Below are 18,930 nucleotides of genomic sequence, written 5' to 3' on the forward strand. Positions count from 1 at the left end.
TCTTGATTCATCTATTTTTTTGGACGTTTTATTTGGTTTTGTGTTAACCTATAAATGAAAGAATAAACTTATAAAAAAAAAATAACAGTTGCAGCCTTGTAAAGTACCAACTCTGAAGCTCTGTATGTGTGCCCTGACTGCCTCTGGATGGCCAAGTATGCATCTTGAGCACAAAGTGAGGAGTGACAGACCTTGTCCAATCACAAACTGGAGAAGGACCAATGGATACCCAGAACTGGACAGAGTGAACAAACAGCTTCCTTCACTTAACATCATTATTGTATTCTTGGTGGGACTTACAGACTAGTGCCTACAAACTGTGAAATGTACAATTGTCCACCTTTACAGAGTTTATTGTTAGGGCAGCGTACTTCACCTATCGATCAATACAGGTGACTGGTGGGATTGTCGAATGGAAGATGTGTTATTAATATCTTGAAGGCTTACTCTGCTTTTTCCCACAGGGTCAGTATACTTCAGAGACTGCCCCGCACAATACCTCATTCCCTACTACCTGATCATTTCTGGTGCTTCAAGCGTCCTGCTCCTGTTCCTGGCTTCCCTGCCCTGTGGATATAATAGTGATCCCCCCGAGGCGTCCGTCCTGATGGTGGCCAGCCAAGGACTTCTCGTTCTCTTCAAGATAGCCTTCTTTATCGCAGGTGAGTAACTCTGTGTTGATGGGACTCTGGCTTCTGTCTTTTGCAGGCTGATCCCCTCTTCCACATCTGTGCATTGACAGAAGTGCATGGAATAGAGCTGTCTCGGCAGGCTGGATGAGAACAGTAACAGGGCCACATTTGGAACATGCGCGGCAACTAGGGAGGTAAGAAGGGCAGAAGACAATTAAGAATTGGCAAATTTAGAGCTGTAAAAGAAGAGACTGAGCAACACTGAGGCAACAATTGGGTCCAACTAACTAAGAACCAAGAATGGCCTAGTAAGAGGATCAGATTGTAGAGAAGCATTACATGTAGGCTTGCATCTCCAGTGGTGATCATAAGACAATATACTGGGGAGAAGCTAGAACCACACGGCAGTCACTTGTGACCAAATATGGGACAACACAGTAGTATTAGGTAATGATCTCTAGGCATCGCTTATGGCAGCCTGACGGGTCAGATGTGAATGACTTATAACTGCACCGGGACCACTTCAAGGCAGAGAGGACGTCATCAGTCATAGCCCTCAAACCTTTGATCACTTGATGGATTTGATTCCACACCCTTTCCACTCCTCCAACTTGCATCACTCAAAATGCTTCATAAGACAATTGACGAGGTTGGTAAAGTGAGTCCGGTAGTGAGAAACCTGGAAACCACTTGTAGCATTCTGAACTCAGGTGCGTGACCACCCAGGTCATCTCACATGAGGTCCTGCTGGCAGCGAATAGACAGTAGCATAAAAAGAAGGTCAAATTAATCATGAAGCCAAGATCATCTTATTTATGTGGTCACATCTAGCGGTGAAAGCACACTCTACAGACTTGAGGAGTGGAATGGTAGCCCTCACAATGCTAGATGTTAACATAGGCAGAGTGGCAGGCTCAGGATTGTCCCACCCTGGTGACATAGGCTTTCTCCTTTCACCCTCCCTCCCTCATGCTGCTCCTTCCATTCTTCTGGCCCCATCCTATAGAACCTAGATGTGAAACTGTCACTGCGGCTCTTCTGTAACTGAGGGTTATGTTTAAGAGTTTATATTATGTGATTTTATGAGTTTAGAAGAACCCCACTCTCAAAATGGTCCCTTGCCTTCTCTGCGCTCCTTTGTCTCCCCCCCCATTACTTTTCCTACTCTCGTCCTCTCCCCAATTATCACATTGTCCTGTACTATCCTTTTTTCTCTCACATCCATCCCTCCCCTTTCAGCCCCTCATCAGTTCCATTCTCCCTTCTTACCCTCTCAAAGGCTCACTACCTCTCTCCGCCCCTTCGGTCTCTTCATCCTTCCTTTAAACATTCCCCCTTCTGCCCTCCCGTTTATGGATTGCTTTTACATATCACCTCCATTTTGGTGAAGTCAGATGTTCTTTATCGAGCAGGTGCAATAACATCTCTCTCTTCTGCCTCCCACAGGAAACGTCTGGATATATTCCATTTACTCCCCAAACTACACCAACCACGCTGCTGCGAACTACTGCCACAAGGTGCTGTATCTCTATGCCTTCTGGGTGACCATGGCGTCCTACATTCTCCTTGGATTGATGATCATCATCAGCTGCTGTATCCTCATCTGCTTATTTGCATTATGGTCAAACATCCCCAGGGGACCGCGTCCCGACTCAGTCTTCACCTAGGTTGGGGTTGGCGAGTGTCCGCTTCCTTCTGGTCCAAGGTAGCTTCACATTTACAGTGTTTACTGGGCCATCCCCGCAGTCCATCAACACATTCATCGAATGATCTCCTTGGTCCCGTCAGGGGCACTTTCAGTTCCCATGGAGATTGCTTTTCCCCATCCTTCTACTCGGTAGAAGAAAATCACTTGCAAGCAGCCACCACCGGCACACAGGGGCAAGAATCCAATACAGCTGGAATGATCCAGTACAAGTAAGATTATATTCCACTACAACTAGTAGCATTTAAAACCAGTAGACACCGGTAGTTCCAGTATGGAGGACAATGCCGCCGCCACCTCCCACCGACGGTAGTGTCACTATACTAGTCCCATTTAAAACCAGTAAACACAAGTAAACTGATGTACTTGAACACAAAACCAACTGGATCCGATATAGACAAGAAAGTGGCTATTTTTGATGAACTGTGAGACTCGCAGGCCTCCAAAAAAGGTCTTCAGTCTGTTGTGGTGGTAATAGGAAGTTCACCATACCCACCAAGCCTTGTGTGCAGCGCTGCAACCATTCGCACACTTTGCAAGGTCCTCATACCCCTCCTTCCCTACTATGGGAATTGACATTTGCTCTATTGAAAATTCTGGACCAAATAGGACTATGAAGCAAATGGCGACCCATTAATGCAGGACTTCAGGCTTCGGGACCAGATTGGTAATGGGCCTGGAGGATTCGCTATTCCTCCGTCAATTTAATAAGACCCCTTTAGATAATCTGTGTAACCCCTCCTTTCAGTCGGAGCTGTCAATGAGGAAGACCTATGCCTTTAGAATGGGTCATCTTCAGATTCATTTAGAAGGCGTCAACCTCGTGTGATTTATCCAGTAGGCTTCCCTTGGAAATGTCTTCTCCGTCCACGACTAGCTATTTATTCCCCTTTCTGAACACTCGATAGGATGTTCGTCCAACTCCTATACACCTCTCTGTTTGTACACCGCAGCTCCTGTTGTCTTTTTTTGAATTTTTTGAGGCCTTCTGCTCCAACTGGATATTTAATATTTATTCCAGAGCCTTCTTTGCCTCTTTGGTGTTGCACCGCCTAAGGACCCCCCCCCCTCCTCACTGAATGCTAATTCGAATGTTTATGCAGCTGTACACCTGACTGAGGGCTTGATGTAGATATCGGCAGACAGGTTACTCCATCACAATGGTGACGGATATCCCATTTGCCGAACTATAAATCCCATTATATCCTGTTGAATTTATGTTCCCCGGGATGGGATATTCATCACCGTTGTGACGGAGTAACCCATCCGCCGAGATCTAAATCTGGCCCGAGTGTTTACCTATCCTCATTCATTCCTTACTTTGTGTTTATTGTCCCACCTGCACACCTATTCTTTTATGCACCCTCTTGATTCCTGCACGCCTCATGGAACCATTAGAACCTGCATACCCCCTTGCATGCATGATTGGTGCTAATCCCACTCCTCCTTTGGAACCTTTGTGCCTTTTCCCCTGATGAACTTTCGAAAGGGATAGTACATTCTGAGTTAGAGCGATGAGAGATCTCAACTGGACCTTGAAGCCGCCTACTGCAAAGTCCTCCATCTGTAAACGCAGCTAGCCCAAAAACCCAGACAAACCTGTCTTACTTCCGGTGCCTTCTGAAAACCTATATTTATACTAAGAGGCAACAGAATAACTAAGAGTGGGTTTGTTTTGTCTGAATATTGACACGAAAAATTCAAGTTGTCTAAGAAAAACAGGATGATTAATAGTTTTGCTAGTAAATTTTCTGTCTGCCAATGCGGTGGGTGGATGTCGCCTTAATTTTCAAACTTTACAATGTGCTACTTGTTTCTCGCCTTCCCTTAAAGGCTGAGTTGCTGATTCTCTAAGTATTCAATAATTGAACCGTCTTTTACTTGTCAACCTTTGAGATGTGTTGTCATGTGTAATTAGTGTTGCACCGGATATAATTCACAATCTGTACAGTGCAGGTTACTGTGACATAGTATTTTCAGTGAGTTGCTGCAATGTTATGAGTTGTATAAGATTTCATTTCTAATTTTCTGTACAGAATAAGCTACAGGGACACACTTGTTTAAATATGTTATATTACTGCCTTATAGATATATGTAAAAGGCTATACATTGTTATGTAAGGTTGTGCTGTGATAGTTGTAAAGTTGTCTTAATGCACCTGGAATGGCCTTCGTTTGTTCACTCAAGACATTTATTTTCTGTGTCGCTCACCCAGAGCAGAGCTCTTAAGGCCGAACAGTGGTCTACCTAGAGATGCAAACACCTTCCTCCAAGACTGGGCAGGATTCCAGGAGGATTGGGGTTCACCTGCACTCCAGAAAGGTTCTATCAGCTCTAGTGGTCTCTGACCCAAGGACCCAAGGTGCGACAGAGTGAGAGGCGTAATGTCAAGGGGGAAGCAGGCAATGCTAATGTTGGGCGAGGTTCTCACCACAGAAATGCACAAAGTACTGGTCGCTTATAACCCAATGGTCAGAGGTGTTAGGTCAGTGATGAACAGAAAAGGGGGAGTGTGAGTGGCTACTGGGTGATCCTCATCGTCATCATGGGCAGCTCGCTGAGGTGCCTGGTGGCAGGTTGAATAAAGCGTGCCCGGACTACAGCATCAGCGACGACCTGCAGCCACCACGACTGGAAACCTAGTTAGATGTTGACATATCCTGATGATGCAAGGATGAGACCAGTGGGTGAGAAGTATCTGACAAAAGTCCTCAATTCTTGCAGACCGCCATCAAGCTCAAGAGGACACACTCCAGTGTGGCATCCGGCAAACACTGAAATCCATCGGAGTGACACCGTAGGGGGAGCCCTGGACAATTGGAGGATCTATGGAGTGCAGTTGATGCCAGATTCTTACTCAGTCAGCAAGTGAACCTGTAGCACAGCCGGAGTCCTCCAATTCCTGTACCCCCTTCACTGAGCTACACTGCAGAATGAGCTGTGGCCGCCAAGAGTGAAAAACAAGTAAGATATTAACACATCCTGCTGGCACCAGGATGAGCCATGTGGAACTGTTGGGTCATTCCATAACAACTTTGTTACATTTACTAGTGGATTGTGCATTTTTTATTTCTGCTAGCATTACATTTTGAAGACCTTTGTTTCTTTTAAATATAGAACAATGCAAAGAGTGGATGCAATAGATTTGTTGGCCGAAATGTGTTATTTAGATGTAGCAGTAGGACCTGCTCATTTTATGCGCATAATTAAACAGAGACCAAGAATGGGTTATAGCAGGGTGGGCAGGTCATGGGTGAGTTAGGTGGGCTTTAAGTCTTTTTTTTAAGGTTTTATTTTCTTTGTGTTTCATGGACAATGTTCCTAATAAACTTGTTACTGATTTGTAGCAAGTGAATGTCTTCATCCCCTGCCCATATGAAGATCCCGCTAATGTGACAAAGTGGCTCAATCAGGGTAAAGACACAAGTAAAAACTCTTCTAATTCTCCAGTTTATTTTCTCATAATAAACACCTTTTCTGAGTTTATAACTTGACCTTATAAAAAGTTGTTGGCAAACAAATGCCAGAGAAGAACATAAAGTATGCCTGAAATATAGATGGAATTTGCTGCCTTGCAAGCAAAGAGTTTTTTTTTAAACACAATTGAAGATTTAAGATGCTGGCAATTCTACTACAGAAAGGTTGAACAGTTTGAAATCATTTGAAGGACCCTGGCCATCTGTCCAAAACAGTGAGTTTTCATCAGAAGCGGGTTACACACTTTTGGCTATTCTTTTGGTTGAAACAGAATGGGCTACTATTAAATATTTTTTATTTTTGTTGATGTAATTGTACACGCACAGGAGGTAACCCAGCTTTATCCAATATGGATCATGACTCCGCGAGTTTGACGCGTGAGGACCTCAAGATTACCATGGTATCTAATGCTATTCCAAATTTCTAAGCCCTGATGAAGTCTTGGGAAGAACTCCTATTGGCCGAAATGTGTCAGCTAGAGGAAAAGTGATCACATCTCATGTGAATACTTTGTAGCTAATGAAGATTTGGACAATGGATGCTTCCTGGATGATTCGTATAAATAAATGAGAGCATTCTTATTGGCGTGCAGGCAATTGTATATTTTTACGTGATGGGGAACACTGGTGTGCTTCTTACTGGATACCCTTTGGGCAACTCATTACCCTCACTGCTTGACCCCCAATTCATGGACATATTTCTTTACTTCTGATAGTACTGTACATTCACTATTTGGAACTGAAGAGGTGTGCACTTACATCTCATTAAGTTACCCATCTTTTTCTTCTTTTTTATTAAACAGCGAAGATAACAAAACTATTACTAGCTAAAAAATAAAATATGACTTTCTTTGCATTGCTAAAGATAATTCGATAAGATTGGTTTAAAAACACATCGGTACACGCAAGGTATGTAGGAAAAATTGATATCAAATTTGCAAACCAATGAAAAGAGTAGAAATTTATTTCAGGGTGTGTGAGTTTATTAAAAAGGTGTATTTTAAGATTTAAAAAACAAAACCTAGAAATATTGACTTGTTTCTTGTCATTTGGGAGAGCTCTGATTCAATTACGGATGCTTTAAAAAGCCAAATTCAGTACCCCCTGTTGAAGAGGGACGTTGACTAAACATCCCTAGGTAGACCAAGCAGTTATCAATAAGATGAAGTTATAGCAGTAATCTGGAGATCCATGAGCACCCCTGTCGATCTACAAATGTTTGAAAGAGTTACTTGCCCGTTTGCACATTTTAAATGACAATAACTAGCTCCCTCTCTTGACCACGCCTCTCATCATGATAGCCTCTGAAGGCACACGCCCACTGACGGGCCATCGGATTTCAGACTGGACAGAGGGGCTGAAACCGCCCGACTTGAAGTCCACTCAACCCTCTGCCACATTCTGGGTGGAAATTCAACATCGCCTTTGGCAATGCATGATCTCTCAGTCGCTCTGAGTACACTTGACAGCCCCCTCAATCAATCAGGAGGTTTGAAGCGCGCTCCTCACCCGTAAGGGTCTCAAGGCTCGGGGGGGGGGGGGGGGGGGAGTCTTCTCCGGGTCAGCCGAAGAGCCAGGTCTTGAGGCTCTTCCTGAAGGTGTGCTTGCCAAGGGGATTATGGGGGTGTCGAACTCGCCCAGAGATTGGTCCTAATCATTCTTATGCTACTGGAAGTCAAGGGTGTTAGTGGGCACCGCCTTGCCAGAATAACCACAAGTGAACTCTGGCTTACAGAAGGGTTTCTGCTTGTCTTTAGCACTCATATATATGCGCCCAGTCACTGTACCAACTTCTGCAGATTCGCAAGGGTATCATTTCAAAATTTTGCAAAAGTCACACAAAATATTTTCAAGCTCACTGACTCTCTGGAAAAATTGCTTTGCTCACCTGCAGTCTCTGTTCTTAACTATTAGCCCTGGATGACTCTCAAACTGTTACACGTAAACAAATCCAAAACTGTGTTTTTGTTGGTTTCTTTGAACAATCTACAGGGAATTAGAACTCATTCAAATGACATTAGGCAAATTTAAAACCCTGGGAGCCATTTTAGTTTCAAAACCACTAATCGACCGACAAACTAATCCTGTGATTGACTCGCACGGTAGGGTCAGGATATAGGGCCATATGTATCAAGCTAATTAGCATTCGCAAAGGCCGAAATTCTGCGAATTTCGGCCTTTGCGAATGCTAATTAGATAAATGGTATGTACCAAACATGTTTGATGCAAAATAAGGAATTGCAAAATTTGCTATTCCTTATTTTGCGATTGCCTTAAGGAATCGCAAATTTTGCGATTCCTTAAATGCAATGTATCTAACAAAAAATATTCAAAAATGGCCATTAAGGATTCGCAAATTACCACCAACTTCTAGTTGGTGGTAAGTTGCGAATTCTTTTCAAAAAGCTTTTTTACAAAAAAAACAAAGGTGCCATATGACGCCCATACATGCCCTTAGGGCATGTATGTGCGCCATATGCCCCCAAATGTCTTTTTCAGGGGTGCAGCAGGGTGTTCTTGAGACACCCCTGCACCCTTGAAAAAATTCCTAATTTGCGATTAGCAAATTGCTAATCGCAAATTGCACTTTCATTCCTATGGGCCTCCTGGCCCATGGAAATGAATGGGTCATTTGCGATTAGCAATTTGCTAATCGCAAATTAGGAATGCTAAGGAATCGCTATTGAAAAGCGATTTTGTACATACATACCGTTTTGCATTTCCTAAATAGCGATTCCTTAAAATTCGCTATTTAGGAAATGCAAAATATTTTGATGATACATATGGCCCATAGTTTTTTTTTGTGTTTACATTTTTTATTAGCATTTTATAAATACAATACAAAAGTGTTGTAGAACAATAATCAAAACAGCACTTAGTAGCTGTATAAAAGGTAAATAATTTTTTTCATTAAAGCATATATATCATTATATTTGATACGTTGATAAATGAACAAACAAATTCCGTTTAACACAAATTAGGTAAAACATTAATAGAAATAGGAGTGAAAATGGAAATCTAAATGTGAGAATAAACGCAAAATATTATAGTGGATAATCCTAAAACATTCAATAAGGAGGGAGGATACAGTTTTAAATGTAAAGAAATGTGCATTCGCCAGCACAGTGGCCACTCTTTGAAGAGAGACCTTTCCCTTTTAATCTTCCGTATACAGTCACATTTACTGTTCCTAACCACACGTTAGGGAGAGAAGCATCTCAGTGTGTGGCCTCTGCCGCTAGGACAGCCCCAGCCAAGGCTCTTGAGGAGTGACAGGCCCAGATCTGCAGTTCTAGAGTGGATTACGTTCTCAACAATGAGGGGTGCTGATCCTGACTGGGGGGGCTTGTGTGAGCAGAGTTACAGGCTGAGCAGCTCTGGGCAGCTTGAGAAAACCAGCTCTAACGCAGGGCTTTGCAACATACCATAACATATAAATATATGCATCATAGCTTATTTCGTCAAAGGTTCCCATTTATTTATTTATTTTAAAAGGTTTTGTATGGCGCTGGCTAGACCTGGAGGTATCAGAGCGCTTTACATGGGTATCAGACAATACAACAAGATTGACACTATAACAAGGCATGTGAGTGTATAAAGTCCTGTGCTTGGCCACTGATTCCTTTGTTTCTGAAGCCGCCAGGTTCACTCGTGGCATCTCCCGGGTCCCGCACCCTCCGGAGGAATGGCCGGCTGTGCCCCCACCCAGGATTACTTTGTTGAGTCAAGCTTCACTCTTCGCCCACGCCGATGACCGACAGCTATATTTTTGTGTGAACACCACACAAGAATTCTTTTGTGAAGTGACTAGATTCCTGAGGGCTCCGGGGCGTGGAGTACAGTGACGCGCCCCGGCGCACCCACACCCCAGGTTCAATCGTGGCCAGATTCCACAATCGAAGATGCAATCGAGTCCACAGGAACTAAACACGTATAGAACACCCATCACCCCTCTATTAAGAAACACAAAACAAAAGTCAGAACAGTAAAAGAAATGTAAAGATGGCCCTGACTGAAAGAAACATCAAACGCGCCTGTGATAAGCGTCACATTTTACTGGGAAATGGCGTTACTTCTTCCTGCGTCTACAAGTTGCAAACCTGCAATGCTGGAGACCCTTGAACCACACCAGAGCATTAACTCGGGACCTTTTTTTAGAGTTTGGAGAGAAATTAAAACCACTTCTGAACGCTCTGTCTGAATTTCCACCAGCCAAGGGATATGATTGTGGAGGAAATTGCAAGACTCTAAGGATCATATTATCAAGAAGGGCATTAAAATTATCGCTGCTTTAGCGGCAGGAAACTGCCGCTAAAGTGGCGATAATGGGCTTGATAATACGCCCTTGTGAATTCCCATAGAAGCCCAGGTTCTGGTGTGAACCTGGGCTTCTATGGGATTTCTCAACGGCATATTATCAAGCCCATTATCGCCGTGTTAGCAGCAGTTTCCTGCCACTAAAGCAGCGATAATTTTAACGCCGTTCTTGATAATATTCCCCTTAGTGAGTCCCTTAGATTTGATCTAAGTGCTACCACCTCACCTGAGGTTACTCACACAACACTCTCCTGTGTAAAAGTATATGACATTTGTTTCTCCGCTGTATGTTTTAGCGGCTCCGATGCTGACGAGGTCATCTTGCGCAGCGGCGCTGAGGTCCTACAGCGTCACCGAACACTGGGCAATGTCCATGGTGGCTACTCGTGTTTAGCACTGATAATGTTGCATGGAGACTAGAGAACCAAGGGCCAGATGTTCAAAGCATTTTACTAGTAACAAAAGCGGTAAAAATGCATTTTGCCATGAACAAAAGGCAAAATGCAACTTGTTACCGAATCACATTTTGCTTTTGCGATTGGGTATTAGGAAGGGGCGTGTTTAGGGTGTCCCTTCTGTCTCTTCCTAATTCCGAATAGCACTAGTATGTATGAATGTTTTGCGACATGAATGTGGTCGCAAAACATTCATAATTTACCGAGTCTGTAGAGGAGGCAATAACTCATTCACAAACGGGAAGGGCTCCTCAAGGGACCCTTTCTCCTTTGCAAATGTGGGTGAAATTTTTTTTTAAGAGCAGGCAGTGGTCCCTGCACATGAATAATCACTAGTGACGATTTGCTGTTTCTATGTGTGCTGAGGAATGCAGCACCCGTAGAAACAGCAAAAACAAGGAGAAATTAATAATGTCTCCTCGTCTCGCCGGGTTAAGACCAGGTTTTCTCTGGTCTTATTTTTTCAGCTGCCCCATATTTACACTACCCTTGTAAATGGGGGCAGCGTCAAAAAGCAATGGGTGTTGCAGCGGAATGCCCACCACAACACCCATTGCACGCCTGTTTCCATACCATGCCCCCATGGTATGGAATTCCATGCCGGAGGAACTCAGAAAGATTGAAAAGGAATCTGTCTTTAGAAAGGCTTTAAAAACCTGGCTGTTTCGACTGAATTAATTGTTCAACCATGTTTAGGTTGTATCATTGTGAGTATACCGTTTTTTTCGAGGAAATTGCGCCGGGACACTTCCGTTGGAGGTAGCTGTGCGCTATATAAGTATATAATAATAATAATAATATTAATAATAATAATAATAAGTGCTGCGTGAAAGGGGGCCTTATTCACAAGGCGTCATTAAGCCACGTTAAAAGTGTCTTAACGTTGCCTTGTAAATAAGGCATGGCCCCTATCGCCACAGGAACGTCGCAAATAGTTACATGCTAGTGGCAATAAGCTCTTGTAAATATGCCCTTCCCCCGGTTATTAGAGGGTAACATATAGAGGAGGAGTTGACCATTCAGTTCTCACTGCCCTCCCCACTACACGTCACGCCCAAAGTGACTGGACATCCCAACTTTTCGGCCCTGGAATGGAGAAGAACACGAATACCCGGAAATACTGTGTCCTTCATCACACGCATTCCTTTTATCAGCTTTCAGTTGGTGGATAATATCCATGGAAAGGATTTTGGTCCTGCACCTGGTAAAACATAACTAGGCTGAGGAATACTCCCCACCACCCTGGTGCACACCGCTCAACCCAGTATGTAATGAGGGCCATAAAGGTAATATTGGACCCAAAATGCACAAATATGCTTAGACTACATTCTTAGGAACAAACCTTTAAATTTCCCTGATGGTAGGAAGTAGTGAAGGATCTAATCCAACCTGCTGAACTGGAAAATCTGGAGCCCGAGGAGGGGAAACAACAGAAGCTTGCAGTGAAACTCGAGCAAAAAATCAAAAACCACATTGTGGCAAGTCAGAAATGTGTTATCAAAATCAACAGTGTTTCTTGACCTTCTGCATACCCCGAAGAGTTTTGGGAGTAGTAGACACTCACTAGAAAATTTCTTTTCCACTACACCTAGTGCCAGTTTCGGGGCATTGACCATTCTTTTCTGGGGCACAGCACTGAGCACAATCTGTACACTGTCTGGGTCATCTGTTGTGTACAGCACATCAAACCTGCTGACGGTAGTTGTTACTGTTGTAGTCTGCCCAGCCCCACAGCTGGTTTGCAAGGGATGAGCTGTTCCTCCCTGGTCATTCAGGGACAGCATTACAGCTGTGCTTTCTATCTGCTTATAAACAATTTGTCAGAAGACACAGCCTGACATGTGACTTTTGTCTTTGAATGGACAACAAATGTGACAAGATAAACCTAAAATTGAAAGGCATCTTTATTGTTCATTCAGTTTCCGAATTGCAGCATGGTTGTTCTGGGGGTGCTGCAGCACCCCTAACACCCCTACTTCCAGCGCCTATGCTATTTTAACCGAGAACAATGGAAGGCCAGTACACCGCACTCTCTACGCGCCCCACCCAGCACAGTGCATGTGTATACTGTAAATAAGGTGCCTGGTTCACCAAGCTGTTGCTGTGGTTTACTCTTGTGGTATTCCTGGAATTACTCCTGGATCTCAGTAGTACCCCAAGAGCACTACAAGAGGAAGTAACAACCACACACAGAAACATCTTAATAAACTAGGCTAACACTAGAGGTAGGCGAGCCACTGAAAGCTCGAGCCAGGGTTGACCCTGAAGCTTGGCTCTGGCTCAGTTCCAGGCCCAGTTGGAACCTCGAGCCCATGACGAGCCGAGCTTTCATGTGGCTTGTGCCTCACTTCCTCTACCCGGGATGCGGTGTTATAGCAAGCGCTGCTGACTAAGGAGCTTGGGAACCAGATTTGAGTCTCATTGTCAGCTGAACATCTTGTGATTCTGGACAAATCACTTAATCTACCCGTGGCTATATACAATGCATAGGACCTTGTGTAATGTAACTGGTGCTCATGTAAAGCGCTCCAATACTTGTGGGTCAAGTTTGTGCTTTAATTTTAAAACTGCAGAATGATGCACTAAGAGGTAAAAACAAAGTCTTAAATTTAAGGAAAGTGAAATAGATACCCATTTACTGGCTTATTTGTAAGCCTCAGCGGTGAACTTCGTTCCACTTGCGGATTTTGTGGAGTTTTCTGCACTCCATGTTACACGGTGTTCCGAAAAACTTGCATAGCAGAGCGGAGTTGTTTTCCTTGCTCGCTCTTGTCAACAGCAAGTTGGCGAGCGATGAAAAAACACCTCCCGGAGAGAGTTTTCCTCATTCGCGCTCGTCAACGTCAAGTTGGTGAGCGCGAGCAAAGGAAATCAACCTCCCGGCGAGATTTCTCAACGTGGGCATTCAGATTTCTCAATGCGAGTAGTTTCATATGCTCGCGACTATTCGCATTTGGAAAGCTGCCACTCGAGTAGAAAATCTACTTGCACGCTGTGCAAGATGCTGTTCGTGATAATTTCACAGCAGGGACAAACATCCGGTGCTGAAAATTACCGCAAGTGGAATTTTTTTAACACACTCCGCCGCTTCCCTAGCTCCGCGTCGCGTGGCTGAGGTTTTTTGCACTTTGTGGAGTCCTGCGAAGCAGAACACCACGAACACTGCCCAGCCTTACTTATTTGTACAGAGTGAAACCAGAAAAACTGGATAAATCTTGCCTATCCTGCTTAAATTGTGTGATCTTATATACATATTTTAGTTCACAAAAACTTGTTTTTCATTATCGCATACAAAAGCACAAAATTATCACTTTTAGTAAGTAGTTTTCAGTGCAGTGCTAAATGTGCTCTAATAATGATGTTAAAGAAAATGCACTTTTTTGAACTTTGAAGAGAGTATATTTTATGTGTTTGCTGTATGAATTACATGACACATATTTTCAGGGCGAGGCTTGTGCACAGGCTCTAAGATCCGAGCTCTGGCTCGGCTCTCCCTCCTACTTTGTTGACTTGCTCACCTCTAGCTCACATTTATCTACAAGTAATTGTTTTAGACAACTTTTTCACCTTGTTTGCATCTTACTTCTCAAACCATCTTACACCACCATATACCTCTGTTAAACAGTAAGCACTCTGCAGAGGTTAGGAAGATGATAATAGAGGTGTGAGGATTTTGGAACTGGCACTTTCTGGTTGACTGAAGCAGTACCTCAGCCAGGCAGAACCTACCACTCCCATCAGGGGCGGGTGAATACACACAATGTTTAACCTGTGGCCATCCTTGGGTAGCTTGGCACTGAGCAGTCAGGCTTACCACACAGGCAATGTGTAAAGCATTGGCACAGCACTCACGATAATTACCGAGAGCGTCGCAAAAGGGACTTCACACGTGATGTATGTAAATAACGTTTGTATTCAACACACATAATAATGAACACAACATGAACATAATGTGTGTCTAGGCATAAATCAGATTGGGAATTATTACTAGCAGTACTAGTCCCAGCAGTGTTCAAACGCCATTCAGTAATATGCTCACTTGGGAAAGATCCTAATCTACACCTCCCCCCCCAGTACCCTTATGCAGTGCGATACGTTGTCCACCCAAGGCCCACAATATCAATTCTTATAATTCAATACCACACAGTTATAGGGTGCTCCTCGGTCACAACGATATCAGAAATATATGCATACAACAAATCATAATACTTTTTAGCAGCACTCCGGGCCGAGGCCACGTGGGTAAAACCAATGTCAATCGTAATGCTATTCTAGCGAGAAATCAACGTATCAGGCAAACCACCATTCAGTGTTGTGAATCACGGGCAGTTCCCCACTGTCACTCCCACACACATTCACTTCGCACCACTACGTGGTGCAACAGATGTCAGACAAGTCTGTACAAAAGTGCTCGCACACATATGCATTCAGCACCCTAATGTGGTGCAAATGCTACCCAGCAGGTCAATTGGTTACACATTGCAGACCCCATGGCCCCAAGCCTCCCTCCGCCCTCCAACTCACCCCAACTATCTCACATCCACGGTTTGGAGATACCCGGTCTTCCCCCCAGGCATTAGGCCTCACGTTTCCCAGGAAAGCAGGCACAGGTAGGTAGCAAGGTCAATTAGGAGGCAGTCGGCTGAAAGGGTTTGTCAGCCACTTGAGAAGTTCACCCACAGGATGCAGAGCAGACACAGGCCAAGGGCAATAGACGGTCACATCAAAAGGTCTCCAAGGGCCTTCCAGCAGCAGTCCAGTCCTGCGATGCACAGGGGGGTGGATCATACAGTTACTTGACCTACTTCCGATCGTTGTCGGTAGCATTTCTCCAGCCCAGTCATTCACTCTCACCACCCAGTTCCAAGCCGGGCAATACTGCCAGGCAACACGATGTCGCTAATGAAGGCTGGGTGAGGAGGAGAAGTCAGATGGTCTGTCGCACTGTGGGCCAATTAAGGGAACAGTAGACAAATGGAGAATGAAGCAGAGGGTATCTTTTGGATGGAGGAGGCACCCCGTCAGTTGATCAGAGTTGCACCCAAGCAATCCGGGCACAATATTCAGTTCGCAATGATACAGGTCACACCAGACCGTTTCAGACACACACAACGAAGAGTTGCAAAATCAGTACCTCCTTGGAGATGAGGCACAATGCCCAGTGTGTGTCGATTTTGGCCGCACCAGATAACTCCGGTCACACACACAGCGAACAGTAGCAAATTCTGTGCCTCCCTGGAAATGAGCTCTGCAAACAAATGATGTATGGAATGCTGAATAATATAATACATTCACCCCCAGTCAAGAGATTTGGGTTAAACTGGGGTGAGATGGTGAGAAAAAAAACGATGGATTTAACCCAGATCTCTTGACTGGGGGTGAATGTATGATTTTTCAGCATTCCGTCCATCATTTGTTTGCATAGCACTTTTCACTCTAAGTGGGATGGGCAAGCCCAGACGTGGATCCCTTGCTCACTGTGCCACAGGATTCAAGCTAGCGTGGCTGATGAAGGGTAATACCCAGAAACCAGTTCCAGGATGCTTGTTTCCTGTCCAGGGACGACCTGCCTTGGCAGTTCGGTCCGGACAGTTCCCACGAGGCACAGGGTCAAGTCTGATTTGCATATGGCTGGGTCTAAACTGGAGTGGCATGGTGAGCAAAAGAACGATGGATTTAACCCAGATCTCTTGAAGGGGGGGTGAATGTATGATTTTTCAGCATTCCATCCATCATTTGTTTGCATAGCACTTCCCTGGAAATGAGGCACAATGTCCGGTGCACATCGATATTGGTCGCACAAGACAGTTCTGGTCACACACAATGAAGAGTTGCGAAATTCATACCTCCGTGGAAAGGAGGCACAACGTCTGGTACACACCAGACTGTTCCGGTCACACACACAGGAGCAAATTCAGCAATGCTTCACAAGGTAAAGTGAGGCACTACTACAGTTACGACCCCACCTCCGAGGGTTGAAACCTGTGAATCGGACACTGCACGCAGAGAGAGATGCAGCATGATAGACGAAGCAGGCCGAGTTGGGCCCAGTATCAGTGAATCCGTTCACCACCAACGAGATGCTTAAGCGTCCCAAGGTCCCACAATGCGGAGACCACACACCCTAGATTCGGGCCAGACTTTGGGGCTCTGCACAAGGTAATCAGGTCTCCAAGAACAATTCTTAATTCCACGCCCATGTTGCGCTGCCAGTGGGAATCCAGCAGATGATGAGGGCATCGCACATCAGATGTCACAGGTAGATGGTATGGGCGACTCTTAGCAGATGTTTGATGTCCCTAAGACCTCCAAAAGAACAGGGGGCAAGCTCAACAAGCCCTTGGAGAGCGCACTTCAGGGTGCCACACAGCAGCAGGTAGTTGGCCCAGGCCAGCCACTATTTAGAAAGGGTACACAGCCCCTTTCAATGGCAGTAATCCTCATGCACAACAGAGTTGTCTGGCAATGTGCACCACATAGTTCCAGGTTCTTCTGTCCCATGTCCCCACAAGTATATCTCACCCGTGCTGAAGTATGGCACCAGTAGTTATACTGGAGTATGCCTTTGAAGTTGGGGATGGTTCAAAGGGTTTTTCTTTGAACCACAGTTGTCTCCCCTAAAGTTCAGCCCTGTCTGCCATGAGGCCGTGGAATGCAGATCTTTATCATTAGTAGGGCCATGATCTGGCTCCAGCGTCCAAGTCTAAAAACCTCTTCCTCCAATCTTTCCAGCCGGCCTGGAAATGGCAGAGGTCTGTCGTTCCAATTGCACGCCCAGTGTTTTATAGCCCAGATGTGCTCCCCCAACTTCCAGTGTGGACTGGACCCAAGCAACAAGGCACACAAAGAGTTTTAGAGCACAGAAATGCTCATTTTCTATTAGTGGCAAGAGCAAACCTCATGGGCAGTGAAAACATGCATGGTTATTCCTCACTACCTTGGCTGGGGAGGGGACACACATATGTATCTGCCCTGCCTTTCACTTACCACTCGAGTCACCCTTTAAGACATATCCTCGGGAAAATCGAGTGGAAGTGAAAGGTCCTTTCAAGATCGCTAGTGACTTAAACCGACCAGTCTGAGTAAACACACAATTGCGTGCATCAGCCTGCACCGGCAGGCTGGACATGTCTTTAAGACCACCATTGGTGCACAGCGCACACCAGCCTGCAATGACGTGGCGATCATGTATTTAGGAGCACCACTGGTGCAAAGTGCACACCAGCCTGCAATGGCAGGCTGGACACATGTTTGCAACTCCAGGTAAGCACCACTTCCTGATGTTTGTAGGGAAAGGAGCATGCACTTTTGCACTGCATTTACAGTGGAAAAGTGCCCCAGACCCTAAGACCCTAACAAGAGAATCAATAAAACCTTGAAGAAGAAAGCAAAAAAAAGATTGGGGAAACGCTACCTGAAAGGTTCAGGTCTAACGGGGGGTGGACTACCCAAGTTTGGCAATATGCATGTGACAGCATGGTGTATGACATCAATGCATGTGACTTTGCACGTGGCATCACAGGAAGTGCATCACAACCCATGAGCTTACAGGAAGTTACATCACAAGAAGTGACATTGATGAAGCAAAGCTTCGCATATTTTGCGGCTTGCCGAAGTCAAGAACCTTGTTTATGTATAACAAGGTAATCAATGTACGTCTTACTAACATTTATATTAAGTTTGAGTAAAGTTTATGACGCTTGCCTATGTGTATTCCTAACTATTTTAATCCGTGTTTATAAAATGGCCGCCGCTTGTATTTAGTTACTGCGCATGCGTCAGCCACACTCACGTGTCCTGACGCGTCTGCAGAAGTGGAGGGAAAGTTATGCGCATGCGTAATTCATAGCTGTGCTTATCATGTGGTACTGCTCGTGCCACTGCTCTTGTGTCTGTATCAATGTAGCTAACAGTTAAAACGCATTAGCTTATTTCTTGATGATGAGTTAAAAGTACAAACCATGTGATGTGTTTTCATAATGACATTATTATGTATTAATTTGTTTTCGCTTACTTTTCATGTACCGCGGGGAATGGGGTTTGTCTGTACCGAGAACCATCTTGGAGGTCCCTTCTGCGCCTGCGCGACTTGCCGAGGCACAGCAGACCTTGACTGATGGAACACAGCCAGTTGGCAGTGATGAGCAAGATGCTCCTGAGAAACGACCTGAAAACTCGGCTGAACCAATCATATGTTCTCACAGTGCAACATTGTTAAAATTGCCATTGTATTTCTGCACTATTTCTCATGGGAACCCCAATCTAGTTAGGCGGTACCCTACTATGCAAATGTAGGCTAGAAACGCTATGTTGTGATTGGTGTGTTACCCAAATCCTACCTTAGG

At 44.8% G+C, this 18,930-nt stretch overlaps 1 protein-coding gene across 2 annotated transcripts in view; it reads left to right on the forward strand.

Annotated features, from left to right (window-relative positions):
- LOC144799846 (transmembrane protein 272-like) overlaps positions 1 to 3,453 on the forward strand; it is a 72,191-nt gene extending 68,738 nt beyond the window's left edge. For both annotated transcript variants that reach the window (XM_078671426.1, XM_078671427.1), the window contains exons 4-5: positions 465 to 662; positions 2,079 to 3,453. In XM_078671426.1, the coding sequence (XP_078527552.1) occupies positions 465 to 662; positions 2,079 to 2,299 (419 nt within the window). In that variant the 3' untranslated portion in view covers positions 2,300 to 3,453. The remainder of the gene's footprint in view (positions 1 to 464; positions 663 to 2,078) is intronic.
- The last annotated feature ends 15,477 nt before the right edge of the window (positions 3,454 to 18,930 follow it).

Source organism: Lissotriton helveticus, chromosome 12, assembly GCF_964261635.1.
Source record: "Lissotriton helveticus chromosome 12, aLisHel1.1, whole genome shotgun sequence".
NCBI classification, from domain to species: Eukaryota; Metazoa; Chordata; class Amphibia; order Caudata; family Salamandridae; genus Lissotriton; species Lissotriton helveticus.